The 16,708-nt window shown below is 36.0% G+C and overlaps 2 protein-coding genes across 7 annotated transcripts in view; one reads left to right on the forward strand and one right to left on the reverse strand.

Annotated features, from left to right (window-relative positions):
* GTF2E2 (general transcription factor IIE subunit 2) overlaps positions 1–16,708 on the reverse strand; it is an 80,324-nt gene that overhangs the window by 49,842 nt on the left and 13,774 nt on the right. For all 3 annotated transcript variants that reach the window (XM_019953430.2, XM_070781333.1, XM_070781334.1), the window contains exon 3: positions 7,060–7,151. In XM_019953430.2, the coding sequence (XP_019808989.2) occupies positions 7,060–7,151 (92 nt within the window). The remainder of the gene's footprint in view (positions 1–7,059; positions 7,152–16,708) is intronic.
* SMIM18 (small integral membrane protein 18) lies at positions 8,782–16,601 on the forward strand. 4 transcript variants are annotated; one of them, XM_070781337.1, is made up of 4 exons: positions 8,782–9,733; positions 11,640–11,835; positions 15,536–15,633; positions 16,065–16,601. In XM_070781337.1, exon 4 carries the CDS (start codon positions 16,102–16,104, stop codon positions 16,396–16,398), a length of 297 nt encoding a protein of 98 aa, XP_070637438.1. In that variant the 5' UTR covers positions 8,782–9,733; positions 11,640–11,835; positions 15,536–15,633; positions 16,065–16,101; the 3' UTR covers positions 16,399–16,601. The 4 variants fall into 4 exon arrangements, with proteins under 4 accessions (XP_070637438.1, XP_070637437.1, XP_019808994.1 ...); XM_070781335.1 differs by having other exon boundaries at positions 8,816–9,733; positions 15,536–15,614; XM_070781336.1 differs by lacking the exon at positions 11,640–11,835.

The following is a 16,708-nucleotide window of genomic DNA, read 5'->3' on the forward strand; positions in this document are numbered from 1 at the left end:
TCCCCCTTTATTTATAACTAAAGGCTGAATATTAGAGATTAGAAGATACAAACACACACACTTAGAAAAAGAGTAACACGATTTAACACACCCTTACTTCATAAACATTTGATTATTTCATTTTTCACAATGCAATGTAACATGATGGCAAACCACATATTTTTTTTAATTATTATAAAAATGAACAAATTTACTTTCTTATGCATGTAATTTAAAACTCAACTACCTTAGTAGTAACTGTTAGTATACATTCCATACTATATTCCTCAGTGATTATTACTTAAAATATTAATCTGTTTATTCAAACTTAATAGTGAAAGATCATAAGATTATTAGACCTTAGAAGATGGCGCTCATCTTCTCCCGGGAGAACACCAAAATCTCAACTAGCTCCTGCACAGTCTTCAAGAGGAGAATGCTGGAACCCACCAAAAAAAGATACACTATGTCCAAGGGCAAAGCAGCAGCCACAGCAAGACGGCAGGAGGGACACAATCACATTTAAAATCAAATACCTCATACCCGCCAGAGATGCTTGGAAGTCACAAACAAAACCTTGTCCGCACCAGAACCAGGGAAAGAAGCAGTGACCCCGACAAGAGACTGAGCCAGACTTGGCTGTGAGTGTTTGGGAGTCTCTGGAGAAGGCATGGGTTGACAGTGGCCTGCCGTGGGGTCAGGGACACTGACTTGCTGGTGTAAGTCTTTTTGGAAGAGGTCAGAGGTCACCAATACTGCCATTACCCCTACCATAATTAGGCCTCAGGCCAAACTAGAGGGAGGGAACACAGCCCCACCCATCAGCGGAAAACTGAATTAAGGATATACTGACCAAGGCTTTGTCCACCAGAGCAAAACCCAGTTATCCCCACAGTCAGTCAGTCCTTTCCATCAGAAAGCTTGCACAAGCCTCTTATCCTCATCCATTAGAGGGCAGACAGAATAAAAACCATAATCACAGAAAACTAGCCAAACTGATCACATGGGTTACAGCTTTGTGTAACTTAATCAAACTATAAGCCATGCCGTATACGGCCACCCAAGATGGACAGGTCATGGTGGAGAATTCTGACAAAACGTGGTTCACTGGAGAAGGGAATGGCAAATCACTTCAGTATTCTTCCCTTGAGAACCCCATGAACTGTATGAAAAGGGAAAAAGCTGTGACACTGAAAGATGAACCCCTCAGCTCAGTAGGTGACCAATATGCTACTGGAGAAGAGCAGAGAAATAGCTCCAGAAAGAATGAAGAGGCTGAGCCAAAGCGGAAATGACACACAGTTGTGGATGTGTCTGGTGGTTAAAGTAAACTCCGATACAATAAAGAACAATATTGCATAGGAAACTGGAATGTTAGGTCCATGAATCAAGGTAAATCAATGTTAAGTCCATATCCAAGGTTTGGTTGTGGTCAAACAGGAGATGGCAAGAGTGAACATGGACATTTTAGGAATCAATGAACTAAAATGGATGGGAATGGGTGAATTTAATTTAGATGGCCATTATATCTACTACTTGGGCAAGAATCCCTTAGAAGAAATGGTGTAGCCCTCATAGTCAATGAAAGGGTCTGAAATGCAGTATTTGGATGCAATCTCAAAACCGACAGCATGATCTCGTTTCAAGGCAAACCATTCACTATCACAGTAATCCAAGTCTATGCCCCAACCACTAATGCCAAAGAAAATGAAGTTGAATGACTCTATGAAGACCTACAAGACCTTCTGGAACTAACACCAAAAAAAAAGATGTCCTTTGCATCACAGGGAACTGGAAAGCAGAAGTAGGAAGTCAAGAGATACCTGGATAACAGGTTAAGTTTGGCCTCGGAGTAAAAAATGAAGCAGGGCAAAGACTAACAGAGTTTTGTCAAGAGAACATGTTGGTCAGAGCAAAAACCCAAGAGATGACTCATGGACACATGGACATCACCAAATGGTCAGTACCAAAATCCGACTGATTATGTTCTTTACAGTCAGAGATGGAGAAGCTCTATACAGTCAGCAAAAACAATACCTGGAGCTGACTGTGGCTCAGATCATCAGCTCCTCATTGCAAAATTCAGCCTCAAATTGAAGAAAGTAGGGAAAACCACTAGCCATTCAGGTATGTACTAAATCAAATCCCTTACGACTATACAGTGGAAATGACAAATAGATTCAAGGAATTAGATCTAACAGAGTACCTGAAGAACTATGGACTTAGGTTTGTGACACTGTACAGGAGGCAGTGATCAAAACCACCCCCAATAAAAAGAAAGGCCAAAAGGCAGGTTGTCTGAGGAGTCCTTACAAACAGCTGAAAAATGAACAGAAGTGAAAGGCAAAGGAGAAAAGGAAAGTTATACCCATCTGAATGCAGAGTTCCAAAGAATAGCAAGGAGAGATAAGAAAGCCTTTCTCAGTGATCAATGCAAAGAAATAAGAGGAAAACAACATAATGGGAAACACTAGAGATCTCTTCAAGAAAATTAGAGATACCAAGGGAACATTTCATGCAAAGATGGGCACAATAAAGGACAGAAACGGTATGGATCTAACAGAAACAAAAGATATTAAGACAGTAAGAATACACACAAGAACTATACAAAAAAGGTCTTAATGACCCAGATAACCACGAAGGTGTGGTCACTCACCTAGAGCCAGACATCCTGGAATGTGAAGTCAAGTGGGCCTTAGGAAGCATTGCTATGAACAAAGCTACTGTAGGTGATGGAATTCCAGCTGAGCTATTTCAAATCCTAAAAGATGGTGCTGTTAAACTACTGCACTCAATATGCCAGCAAATCTGGAAAACAGTGGCCACAGCACTGGAAAAGGTCAGTTTTCATTCCAATTCCAAAGAAGAGCAATGCCAAAGAATGTTCAAACTATCACACAATTGTGTTCATTTCACATGCTAGCAAAGTAATGCTCAAAACTGTCTAAGCTAGACTTCAACAGTACATGAACCAAGAACTTCCAGATATATAAGCTGGATTTAGAAAAGGCAGAAGAACCAGAGATCAAATTGCCAGCATATGCTGGATCACAGAAAAAGCAAGAGTTCCAGAAAAACATCTACTTCTGCTTCATTAACTATGCTAAAGCCTTTGTCTGTGTGAATACAACAAACTGTGGAAAATTCTGAAAGAGATGGAATACCAGACCACTTTATCTGCCTCCTGAGAAATCTGTATGCAGGTCAAGAAACAACAGCTAGAACTGGACATGGAACAGACTGGTTCCAAATTAGGAAAGGGACATGTCAAGGCTGTATACTGTCATCCTGTTTATTTAACTTATATGCTGTGTACATCATGCAAAATGCTGGGCTGGATGGAGCACAAGCTGGAATCAAGATTGCTGGGAGAAATATCAATAACCTTAGATATGCAGATGACACCACTCTTATGGCAGAAAGTGAAGAGAAACTAAAGGGCCTCTTGATGAAGGTGAAAGGAGAGAGTGAAAAACCTGGCTTAAAACTCAACATTCAAAAAAGTAAGATCATGGCATCCAGTCCCATCACTTCATGCCAAACAGATGGGGGTGAAAATGGAAATAGTGACAGACTTTATTTTCTTAGGCTTCAAAATCACTGCAGATGGTGACTGCAGCCATGGAATTAAAAGACGTTTGCTCCTTGGAAAAAAAGCTATGACAAACCTAGACAATGGATTAAAGGTGCATTTAATTTCATGGCTGCAGTCCTTCTCTGCAGTGATTTGCCGACAAAGGTACACAGAGTCAAAGTTGTCAAAGCTATGGTTTTTCCAGTAGGCATGTAGAGATATGAGAGTTGGACCATAAAGAAGGCTGAGCACCAAAGAACCGATGCTTTCGAACTGTGGCACTGGAGAAGACTCTTGAGAGTTCTTTGGTCAGCAAGATCAAATCAGTCAATTCTAAAGGAAATCAACACTGAATATTCATTGGAAGGATGGACGCTGAAGCTGAAGCTCCAATACTTTGGCCACCTGATGCAAACAGCCGACTCACTGGAGAAACCCTAAAGCTAGTAAAGACAAAGCAAGAGGAGAAGGGGGTGACAGAGGATGAAATCGTTGGATGTCATCACTGACTCAATGGACATGAGTTTGAGCAAGCTCCGGGAGATAGACAAGGACAGGGAAGCCTGGCGTGCTACAGCCCATGGGGTCACACAGTGTTGGGCGACTGAGCAACTGAATAAAACAACAGTAAAAGATATTTAATGATAAAAAATAAGTTTGATATATACAGTTGGCCCGACAGTGGAAACTAGTTTTATTAACCAAGAAAAAATTTCCAGAAATTGAATATGCTATACCTTCAACATGACAGCTTTGGCAAAGATATATTTATAAACATAAAAATATTTCATTAAAAATTGCATTGGCAAAACTGTTGAAACTAATATTTTTATTTTTCAACTGCTTCTGAATATATGAGATTAACAAAAGTGCCTAAACAGAGAAGAGGAGGAAACTGATATAATTACTTATTTACTGAGTCTTGGTAAAACTTTTTTGACATACATCGTAGAACTAAACAAATGGTTAAGGACAAGGTAACAAATTATTTGGCTAATTAGGTGATTCCCATTCTTCTGCATTCAACAAAACTGAAGGAGGACCTAATTATTAATAGAACTGTCAACTGAGAAGTGCTTGATGATAAGTCACTATGTGATTTTTGGCACACAGCTTGGAAGGTTTTCTACCACAAAATGTCTATTAGAATGAACATATTTATATCAACATTTTTATTTTTCAGCACTACAAAATCTCAAAATAAGACCAGAAATTGATGTCAAATCCTATTTCATTCTATTAATAAATATTATTTCCAGATACAAGAACCACTGGAGAAAGACAGCTCCATTTATTTCATTAAAAATGGATTTCTGTTGTATAATTATTATATACAAAGTGCATTTTAATCAAAATTTTTATGTATTTATGTTATTCCAAGCAACTATGTGGTAAGAATAATTATAACTCAAACCAGAAAATATCTACGTCTTATGGTCATAGGGAAAACATCCCTTATTGCATATACATAGGGCCGTGACAAAGGAGTTTGACAGACGATCAACAGAAGATTCCTGAACACTAAAATATGTAAAACTTGCATAAAATTTGGCAGGAGTAACAGAACTACCATACAAGCTGAAAGGGAAAATAATTAAAATTTCCAACCACTCAAGTTTGTTTTTATATTTTAAAAAAATGGCATTTAGAGTCCCTAAGATAAATTTAAGAGTGCTATATTTTATTTAAAATATTGAAATATGCCAGCAATTTCACCCTGTGTCACTATGTACACTTTTGTTAAAACAGAAATAGACTGAGACACAGAAAACAAACTTACGGTTGCCAAAGCGGAACACAGTGGGCAGCGGGGAGGTGGGCAGGGAGTAACAGGAGTTTGGGGTCAACAGATACACACTATCATATACAAAACAGATAAACAACAAGGACCTACTGTACAGCACAGGGCACTTAACTCAGTATCTTACAGTAAGTACCCTATGATGGGAAACCCATCCGAATCACTGTCACACACCTGAAACTAATATAAATTGTGAAAGTGAAAAGTCAGTCACTTAGTCGTGTCCGACTCTTTCTATCAGGCAAGAACACTGGAGTGGGTCGACTGTATTTCATTTAAACAAAAATTCTGCTGAAAAATTATACTTATCAATTCAAATATGTGCAAAGGAACACACAGTTTTTCAAAACTGTTTCAGGGAACATTTGAGTAAAAATTTTAAGATCGCTGTTCTAGATTAACAAAGCTATAAAATGAAAACTGTTTTAGCAGGATACCGAAAACATGAGATTTAAATGTCAGTCTCCCTCAAAAGGCTGATAGCCTCAAGGGCATATATTCGTCTGGGCATTCATACTATTCGTGCCATAATTAGCATACAGTATTGTTCAGAGGCAGAGTCCTGTGCAACTCTGTGACCTCAGGGACTGCAGCACAGCAGGCTTTTCTGTCCTCTAGTAGCTCCTGGAGTTTGCTCAGATTCATGTTCTCAGAGCTGGTAATGCTACCTAACCACCTTATTCTCTGCTGCCCCTAACAGGATACAGTAGGTTTTAATAATTATTTACCATGTGGGGGAATGGATGGATGGAATTAATGAATATTAATTATGAGAGTATATTACTCAATAATGGGAAATTACAGATTTCTACCAAAAATCAAATACAAACCACAGATTTCAGATGTAGCCAGACAGATACCAAGTTCTCTTAAATTACGAAAGAAAAGCCTTCACATAAATCTGATTTATATACTAAAGAACAAACAGCTAAAACATTAAATAACAACAAAAATATCGGTAGTATTTTCCATGACATTTTTCAAGAGGTGCAAGTAGTAACTAAACAGAATATGAGTTTGGCAGACAAAGAGGTTAAATCTGAAATCACTTAACCATTTTAGCTAAATGAAATTTCACTTTGATACAGTAAGTTTGGGTTCAGAATTTTTAGTAAAGCCAAAATGTTGTATCATTAAAACTTCAAAATCTACTTCAAAAAATACTAAATCTCCCATCAAACATTAAATTCTAATCCTTCTGAAGTCAAAGCTTTTCTAAGACCCTCCGTAAATCTTGATTTTCCCCCTCCAAGATGTAGAAAAGCCACCACTACCATCTCCCTGAACTGTACAGTGTTTTTCACTTCTCACCATCAGTGGAAGATCCTGTAAATCATTCACATTTTTTCATTGGTTTTGCCAACAGGTATTGACTAATTAAGAGGTGGCTATCTCTACTGCGTGAGCACAATTTTATTAAGTGAAATGGTGGGCTCACACTGTGTACTTCAACTACCGCTCTGCAATGTAAATAAAATATACTTAGATGACTCACTGCAAAGCTAACTTGCTATAACGTAAAAAGCTTGAAGCGTTAAATATTTTTTTAGTTTTGCTGAGGTATAATAGGCATACAAAAACCACATATTGAAACATACAATTTGATAAATTTTGACATGTATATACAAACTTACTTCTGAAAATTCCAATCCACCTCTTCCGAGCAAAACCAAAAGAATTTTTGTTAGTTGAGAAAAGTACTTACCTTCATGTAATTCACAATCTTAGCCAGAACGCCAAACTTATATCCAGAGCTTCCTGATAGAGCTTTCAAATTAAATGATCCATTGCTATGATCTGAAAATGAAGTTCAAAAAACAATTACAACATTTTCATATTAGATGTGATTATCTACTTTTAAGCAGCTAAAATGATTTTAAATCTGGTAAAATATTTATTGAGTTCTTCTATCTAGAAAACTCCACCCTATGAAATTTTGGTGACAAATTCAAAATCTTTGCATGTGTAGTAACTATTTTCTGAGGATGGAAACAAAGTACAAATACTCCAAAAGCATTAAAATATATTTCTTTTATAAGTACCTTTATCTCACTCCTTCCTTAAGTCTGACTAGATTTCCTCCAAAATTAAAAGTAAGGTTTTTTAAACAAGAGGACAATACAAATCACAATCTGATCCATAGTGCTTTTCTAACAACCTTAAAACCATGAGAAGTGAGTAGATTACTACGGGATAAAAAGTTCAATTTATCACCAATTACATCAATTTCTGCTTATCAAAATAAAACAAATAGGTATTGATCAATGGGAATTAATAAAAAGTATGATCCCATAACTATTTTAAAGTCAACTTCAGAGATATATTGGAATAAAAAATGTAAGCAGTACCACTGTATAAACATGCAGACTTTAAAATGATGGCAGCACGATATAAGGAGCAATTTACATAGATCATTTGGTTCAGAACATATACCATTCTGTTGAATATTTACAGGCAGAAATCCAAATGCTACCATTGCATCACAAATGCATTCTATAGATCATAGGTAGCAAGAGTGAAAAATTCATTGTAAATACTAGGAAGACATTTTAGAAGTACACATTCTATTAGCAAGGAATCAGATCACATGCTATGAAGTTCCCATGTGGCTGATCCACAATGGAAGAGGTTAAATAAAAGCGGAGAGAGTCAATTTCTGGCACCAGTTTGGTAATAATAATTTAAACAAAAGAATGCATTAGAATAACCGCAAGTCAAATGGAACAACTGTCAGAGATCCAAAAGAACAGCTTCTAGAAGGCAGCATAATATTCCTCTGAGATTAGTTAGTGAAAAGGCTTTATTGAGTATCATTTTTTTAGACTAAAATGAAACCTCATATGCAATTTTCCTTCAAGAATAACTGCTACAACTTTAATGAAACTTTATTGACACATTAAAGTCTACTTTATGTTTTCTGAAATAACATTAAGAATGCCTTACAGGTGTGCCTTCACATTTGCTATTTCAATTATGAATTACTTCCTATGTAGTTCATTTTCCCAAGGTGTTCAGGACACTCATAACCAACAACAGCAACTAACCTTCACTGAACACTGACTAGTGCCAATAATCATGCTAAAATGGTTTTCTCATTTAATCCCTCCCAGAAATCCTATTTAAGAGGTTTTTACTGTCTCATTTTAAACATAAGAAAACAGACTAATAAGTGGCAGACTAAAGATTCCAATCCAGTGGTAAACTGTGATGTGCCTGGTATAAGAATCATTAGTTAGCATTTAACAAAATTATTCCATTTCCAACTGGATATTTTTTCAGAATACAGGAATTCATAAATACATATTTAGTGAATTCTTATTAAAGTAATACAGTCATCCTATAATACTAAATAAACAACTGGGAAGACCATGAATAATAGCTAAGGACAATATGCTAAGGATAAGCACCATGCAGGTAATAAGCAATCGTGAAGCATATACAGTTTTGTTTACCACAAGGTCTCCAGTGTAATAAATATTAGCAGACTGAACAAATGAACGTAATAAGATTATTTCCACATACTCCTCTACTGGTCTCAGAAACAAATGTGACTTATTCAAAATTTTAAAAAAGAAGTCTACACAGCAAGCACTAACCCAATCGGCTGCTGTTCTAATAGCCACTCTCACAAATAAAAACCTTGACCGTTACACTTAGACCACAACTCTAATAAACCACAATAAAAACATCATTCTATCTCTATAAACATCCAACTGAGGGTTCTTTTGCAATTTAACTTTCACAGACGATTTTTTTTAGTATCGCTGATGTACCTACCAAAGTTAACCCTCTCCCAATTAGTAGAGACAAAAACCTTTTTTCTTTTTCTTCTCCCTTGGAATTTCATACAAAGCAAACTACCACATGGAAATAATCACTTCCAAGAGTCAGGTTCATATAAATGGCAAGTTGAAAGAAGAGAAAAGAGAATATCATTTATGAGAGTCTATGCACAATTTGTGGAGGAAACACCACACTGGAGAACCTGGACTGCTGGTTTCCCAGGTTACTGCCTCTCTTGAGATTAGCTTCTAGCCTGAGCACTTAAATAATCACTGAAGGATCAGAAATTCTACAGCTAAACACTAAGCAATCATCAATTTGTTACTAACTCACAAATTCTTACGCAGCAATTTAGCTTAAAAACAACAAAAAAATTAGGCCTAAAGAGGGGGTGACAGTTGAGAACCCAGTCCGCTCTAGTCAAGTTTATGAATGATTTACTCAGGGTGGCAGGACTTAATGCAAATGAACATAGAGGAAACTGTCAGCTGCCCTGTGGTTCAGCCAATAGAAGCGCAGCTCCATCTTAGCTGTGCACTGGACTGCACTACAAACAGACGATACCATCGCTTCAACTGCAGCCTTTCAGACGAGAGGTAGGTTTCTGAGATCTTTTCATTTAATAATACATGTTCTTATCATACAATATAAATATTTTACCATAAAGCCCAAGCAGAAAGCTTTGTTCCTACTGAAGACCAAAAAACCTCTATTCTTTTCATTGTCTGGTAGGATTTTATTATGAAAATATGAAGACTGCCTTTGCTATTTGACAAGCACCCTTACCATCTGTGCCTTAATGGAAAATTCAGGACATTTTCTATGAACCTGATCTATATCCAGACCTTAGAGTAAGCCATATGCATTTGATATTAAGAGATTACTTGCAAATTTAATTTTCTCTGAGCTATTTCATTTCAGCAGTTTGCTCTGTCTTAACAAAGGATTTTTCTCAAAGAAGAATCTAGACTAAAAGCAAATCCAGGACTAAAGCTTTCTGATTATACATACAAATTTAAAGCATTTATATTAAAGTTTGTTATATTTTAGAAAATATGAGAATATATTCAAAATTGTTTTATTTAAGTGTACATGCAGAGAAGGCCAATAATCACACTGTGATTTTTATATAAAAATAAAAAGACCACAAAAGTACCATTTACTAGGTTGCATTATACTGTAAGCAATGAGATGATTTTCAGAGCTAGAGCTTTAGACTTTCATACATTTTAATTAAAATAATTTCCTACAGTCAAATTTTAAGGTCTGTATTACTGTAGCGTATAAGTCATGCTATTATTAAATAAAAATCTAATGTTTAATTTTTAGATGCCACAGAAATATGTATTTATCACAGTATTTCAATATAATGTTAGAGTTATTCTTAAACTAATCTTCAAAAATAAATACACAGTAAGTCTTTTTGAGAAACTACATTTTAAAATGAAAATATGTCCTAAGAAGAATTGGTTAAGGGAGGGAGGAGGGTACCTTTTGAGGTAATAAGATTAGTTCCATAGCTCAGAGCCATCATTCATATCTACTCAGAATTACTATCAACTTGCTGACCAAATTTCAAATCCTATATGAATTTGAAATATTCAAGCATGAAAATTTAACTATTTAGTAAATGCTAGAGTTCTAAAATATTACCTATATATACTGACCTAAAGAGTCAACTTTTGCCCTTTTCTTTGCTGGTAAATCTATTTTGAACTTGAAAGTTTTTTTTTTTTCATAATTTTTATTCCTTCTATAATAATCAGTGTTCTGCCAGCATGAGAAAAGTATCCCCTACAAACCCAAAGGTTGCTGAAAGAAGATTTCTCCAGACTCAGTACAATGTAGTTAATTGCTTAGGAAATATTCTTGCTTGCTACCCAAAGTAAGAGAGCTCAAAAACAGTCTCAGATCAAATAAAAATAACTGTCAAATAGAACAGTTAACTCGTAACTCAAACTTCAGACATAAACTCCTGCCTCCCAAACTGTCTTAACGCTACAATCAGCCTACATCTTGCTGGTAACTGTCTGTAGTTATACGGATGGAGGCTCACTGCCATTTCACCCAGCTAACTAGATACATGGCCTACCCCAGACAGCTCCAGAGTTGGGTGAGCTAGTCTATATGTAAAAGCTATTATGATTAATCGATCATATTTCAAAGGGATATGCTTTTAAAGGCACCAGAAAATTCAATTCAAGGGCTTTTCCATAAATAGAATAAAAGCCTAACTTTATTTCGATCTGGCAATTCAAGGGCTCCAGAACAGTTCTAAGTCCTATACCCATAAATATCTCACTAGGGCCTTAAAATGGGAGGAAAACTAGGTGAAAGGAATTTATATTTTAAAAAACTAAAAATTATCTATATAGTTGTATATATATATATATATATATATATGTATAACAGACTGTTCCCACCTTTGACTGTTCTCTCTTTCTCTAAGGCATGTTTACAGCATTTGCTTCATATAAATTAACATTTTAATTTCAAAAACAGTATCACAATACAAGAAAATCCTATCGGTAAATGACTTTCTACATACCCGCGTGCGTGCTAAGTCGCTTCAGTCGTCTCCGACTCCATGCGACCCTATGGACTGTAGCCCACCAGGCGGCTCTGTCCATGAGATTTTCCCGGCAAGAATACTGAAGTGGACTGCTATGCCCTCCTCCAGGGGATTTTCTCAACCCAGGTATCAAATCCATGTCTCTTATGTCTCCTCTATTGGCAGGCAGGTTCTTTACCACTAGTATCACCTGGGAAGCCCCTCTGCATACATATCTAATTATGTCTAATTCATCAACAATTTAGATTTTAACCTAAACACACAAAATTATTAGAGTTTTAGTGTACTATGAAAGAATAAACCACATTACATGTAAGGTGGAAAATAAATCTATATTACAGGGTTTACTTTTTCCAGGTTATGCCCAGAAGCTAACTAAAGGGTGAATGTTCTGAGCTGCTCATCAGTTAATCAACACATTCACAGATGGCAAACTGTCATCATTCACAACATAAACCTGCTATGTATGTACTCTGGAAACTGCTTAGATACATGGCAAAAAACTTACAGGTACCCTTGGAGGTGGCATACACGTCTATCCATAGTCACCATTCCAAGAATAATTATTATAAGCATGTTTGCATGTGGATAAAGTATGCAATCTAATCAGTCACTGATTCTGTTTTAGAAGTAATCTAAACACAATAAACTGTTAAAAGCCAAAGGCAAGGAGTACTTTTAGCTTTGAATAACTAAATTCAAATGGTTCAAAAACCAAAAGATTATAACAAGGTACACCTTGACAAGTTTCACACACATCGCTATCACCTGACTCTACTCTCCAACCAACCCCACAAGTAATCATTGTTATTAATTTGTGTATATCCCCAAGATTCCTGTGCAGATACAAGTAACTAAAAATACATATTATTTCCCTTTTTCCTCCACATACTGGCCTGCACTTTGTTCAGTTAACAACATATCCTAAAGATCTTTCTGGGTCACTACAGTTGCGCATTCACACATAACATTCGATTGTGTGACTATACTGTATTAATGTAACCAGTAGAACAGTTTAATGACAGGTACAAGTCAGCCTCAAGTAAGTGAATGTCGTGTGTGTCTCTCTGCCCCCTTCTCTCCTCTCCTTATCTCTCCCATTCCATCTCTTTCCCTCCCTCCCGCTCTCTTTTTCTCTTTTTTAAAGGGAGAAGGGGACCCGAAAAATTTTTAAGCAGTTCACTTGTACCTCAAAAATAAACAGAATACAAAGTTCCTTAAGCCAACTTTCTAATCATTCTAAAATTTCATTTTGAAATAATAACTTAATTATTAAGTCTCTATAATTTCTCCCCTCTCTATCCACAAATTTTAGAAGAGTTACTCAAAATAAATTAAAATACAAAGGAGTAAATTCAGCATAATTTCAACCAGGCATGACTTATACATTTTACACAGCCAATTTCTAGGAGGAAAAAAAAAAATTAAAAGTTTGATATGTTAGGGAGATAAGATTATAAATGATATTTTTTAATTTAAAATTGCTAGGATAACGTTTCTGAAATCAGTCATGAAAAACAGAAGTTTAAGTTAATGATCAGGATAGGTTAAATCTGAGAGGTAAAACGAGGAAACTGCCTCACTCTGCTCCTTCCTCCCTCCCCTGCCGTGATTCTCCCTGCAGTCAGTTCTCATGTCAGATTTAGACATTTCAAACGAAATTTCCAAATTTTATAAAGGAATCACAACCTGAAAGGCCTACGGAATACTTTTCTCTGTGCTGGAGAGGCCTAGGCGGGCCAAGGTAAAATTACTAGATCGGGCTCAGGCAATTCTCCCTGTTTTTACGCATCCACATAAGACACCCTTACCCTGATTTCCCCAAGGCCTTCATCTTCTTCCTCTCCCTCTCCTCTGTTCGCTCTGCTTTTCAAAAAGAACCTAAAACTCATTCATACTGAAGCAAAAATAACTAACAATCTGTGTTACCCCTCCAAGGAATATCTGCATTTTAGCAGTACTAAAAATTCAAAAGGATTTTTTTTTCATTATTCAGGCATTTGTGCACACGCATACATGACACTACTCTATCAGCAAGGCTGGGTCAAAAGGAGGTAACTTTTGTCTCTGAGTTAGCTTCTATAGGTTACTTGACTATTTGTGTAAAAGGTGCTAAGATCAGAGGCAGTGACCATGCAGAGGAGGAAGGGTAGGCTATCAGGACCTTCACACTGCACAACCCCAGCGTACACTGTATTCTATCTGAAAGGCACCCGCCACACACAGGACGTGACTGATACTCCCTGGAGCTGTGCAATGCAGAAACCCTGCCTTCTCCTAGGGTGTACTTGGAAAAGAAAAAACCAAAAGATAGAAAAGTAACTTTGAAAGGCTGGGTCTCCTGACATAGTCTGAAATCCCACTGGACAGAGGAGCCTAGGCAGGCTACAGTCGCAAAGAATAGGGGTAACAAATCAAAGAGTAGAACACAACTAAGGGACTAAACAGTAACCACCACAAAACTGTAAGTTATCAGATACCCATGGGCCAGACAGTGTATTTTTGTATCTCCCATAAGCAATTGATTCAATTACTGTCCATTAGCCTTCTGTCTCTCATTTCAAGATGAAAGGTCACCAAGCATCATAAAACGGAAGGATTCTTAAATCCAACAAGAAGAAATGAACTTGAACCTTTACTTTTGCCCTCAGATCATCAATTTAACCTTCAAATACATGAAAGAAGAAAGGAAGGAACCAAGTCCATCCAGAGGTGAAACGACTTGCCAAGCAAATCAGATTTAAAAAAGAAAAGAAAAAAAAAAAAGCTTAGAAAATATTAGTTTATTAACAGCAAAGTTTTAAAGTTATAAGGAAAACAGAGAAATCTAAGGAATTAAACTGTTACATTTGAGGGGGCAAGGGGTTTAAGCTTTAATCTTTTTTGAAAATGATACTGCAGTTATATTTAAAAACAGAGTCCTCACCTCTAAATATATACATACTGAAATATTCCTAGATGAAGTGACATGATGTCTGGAATCTGCCTCAAAATATTCCATGGGATGGAAGTGGGCAGAGGTATAGACTGGCCAAGAGTTGAGAAATGAAGCTGCATTATAAGTATGGGGGTATTTATCACACACTTTCACACTACCTTGAAATTGTCTATAAATGAAACATACTCTCACACACAAGTTATTTCTAGCACTTAGAAAAGTATTTACTACACAGCAGGTAATCAATAAACACTTATTTACAAGAATAAAAGTCTACTTACAACTATGTAGCAAAAAAAAAACCCCACACTAAATAATTCATTTCTTTCCTAAAAGAAAGCATACAATCTGACAACAGTCACTGAATTAGGGAAGTGGAACTCTGGGGTTTTCTCCTCTCATTTCAAAGTTTCTTAGTATTTATGTATTTTAGAACTTCTTTCAAAAAGCTTAAAAAGATTATCTTTGAAGATTAAGATAATAAAAAGTCATTTTTTATTTTTAATACTATCAGATCTTCAATCCTTATGGTCCCACTTAAGGCCCAACCAGTATCAGGTCAACAGGAGCAAAGCTCAATGCAAGAATAGTGAAACTTTAACTCCCTGGCTAATTTTGTGAAATGGAATAAAAATTTAGCAATACATACCTGTGGAATGCTGAATCTGCCTGTTTTTTTTCCTTAACTATTCCTGTCCATAGGCCATTTAAGAATTATGAAATATTTAAGACTATCATATGCATGTATATATATAAATATATATATATAAAACAAAAAAAAATCCTAAGATTAAGGTCTCTTCATAGGCAACTTTAATCTAAAATTATATTACCCTTATTCTGAAAACTCATTATTTGGCTTTTCTTTCTCTATTATTTTTCACTCAGCCATTAGTTCCTGTTTTACATCACCTGTCTCAGAAGTTTAAAGGCGTGGAACTAAGACAGAATACACTGAACCAGGAAGGTGAGAAGGATCTACAAAGGTGTGAGAAAAGCTTTTCTGGGGGCAGTTTGAAGAACACAACTCTAAAATGCTAAGTTTTGGTTTTGCTTTTTTTTTTTTTCTTTTAGGTAACAGTTCTGTGACTTCCGCTTTAGTCAAATTTTAAACCAATTCAGCTGCCTTTTTTCTCCCTCCATTAGCAGTTAATTTCTATATATGAATCTTGAAGATAAACACTTGTCTAACAAGTGATATATATTTAAAAAAAAACATGGTATGGTTTATAGAATTTTATACTCTATCAACAGAAATATAGAAAAATTCAAGAACACCATTTTGGTATTAATTCTGACAGAAAATAAGGAAGATTCATGCAGTCTATATAAACTGACTAACAAATCTTAGAACTGAGATTTTAACTGACAAATTCGCTGAGTCTGGTTACATATATTCATTTTCTACCTTCTATAGATTAAAAGGAGCGATATAAGAAGCAGAATCTCTAAGAATGGCCTCACTGAGCTCCAGCCTCTGGAATGAAACCACTACCTCTGTTTATCAGTACCTTGGTTTTCAAGTTCAAAAAATCTACCCTTTTCATGATAACTGGAACACTGCCTGCTTTGTCATTCTGCTTTTATTTATATTTACAGTGGTTTCTTTAGTGGTGCTGGCTTTTCTTTATGAAGTGCTTGATTGCTGCTGCTGTGTGAAAAACAAAACCGTAAAAGACTTGAAAAACGAACCAAACCCTATTAGAAGTATGATGGACAACATCAGAAAACGTGAAACTGAAGTGGTCTAGTACTCTACACAGAATGAACAAAAGCTCTGAAAACAGTCTTCAACTACTGAGAAAAAAAAAGAAAAATTTCTGAGACCAGCTGTTATAATATCGACTATGAATAATTAAAAGATTTCTACTAGAAGGGAAAAACAAGCTAAATATGCACTTTTTGTGTCTGTATCCACTTCATTAAATATACAATAAAACTTTGACAAATGTGAGTAATTGACCAACCTGTTTTAAAATGACACTTCAGGGAATTCCCTGATAGGCCAGTGGTTAGGACTGGACGCTTTCACCACCGTGAGCCTGGGTTCAATCTCTGGCT

This window comes from Bos indicus, chromosome 27 (genome assembly GCF_029378745.1).
Source record: "Bos indicus isolate NIAB-ARS_2022 breed Sahiwal x Tharparkar chromosome 27, NIAB-ARS_B.indTharparkar_mat_pri_1.0, whole genome shotgun sequence".
Lineage (NCBI taxonomy): Eukaryota > Metazoa > Chordata > Mammalia > Artiodactyla > Bovidae > Bos > Bos indicus.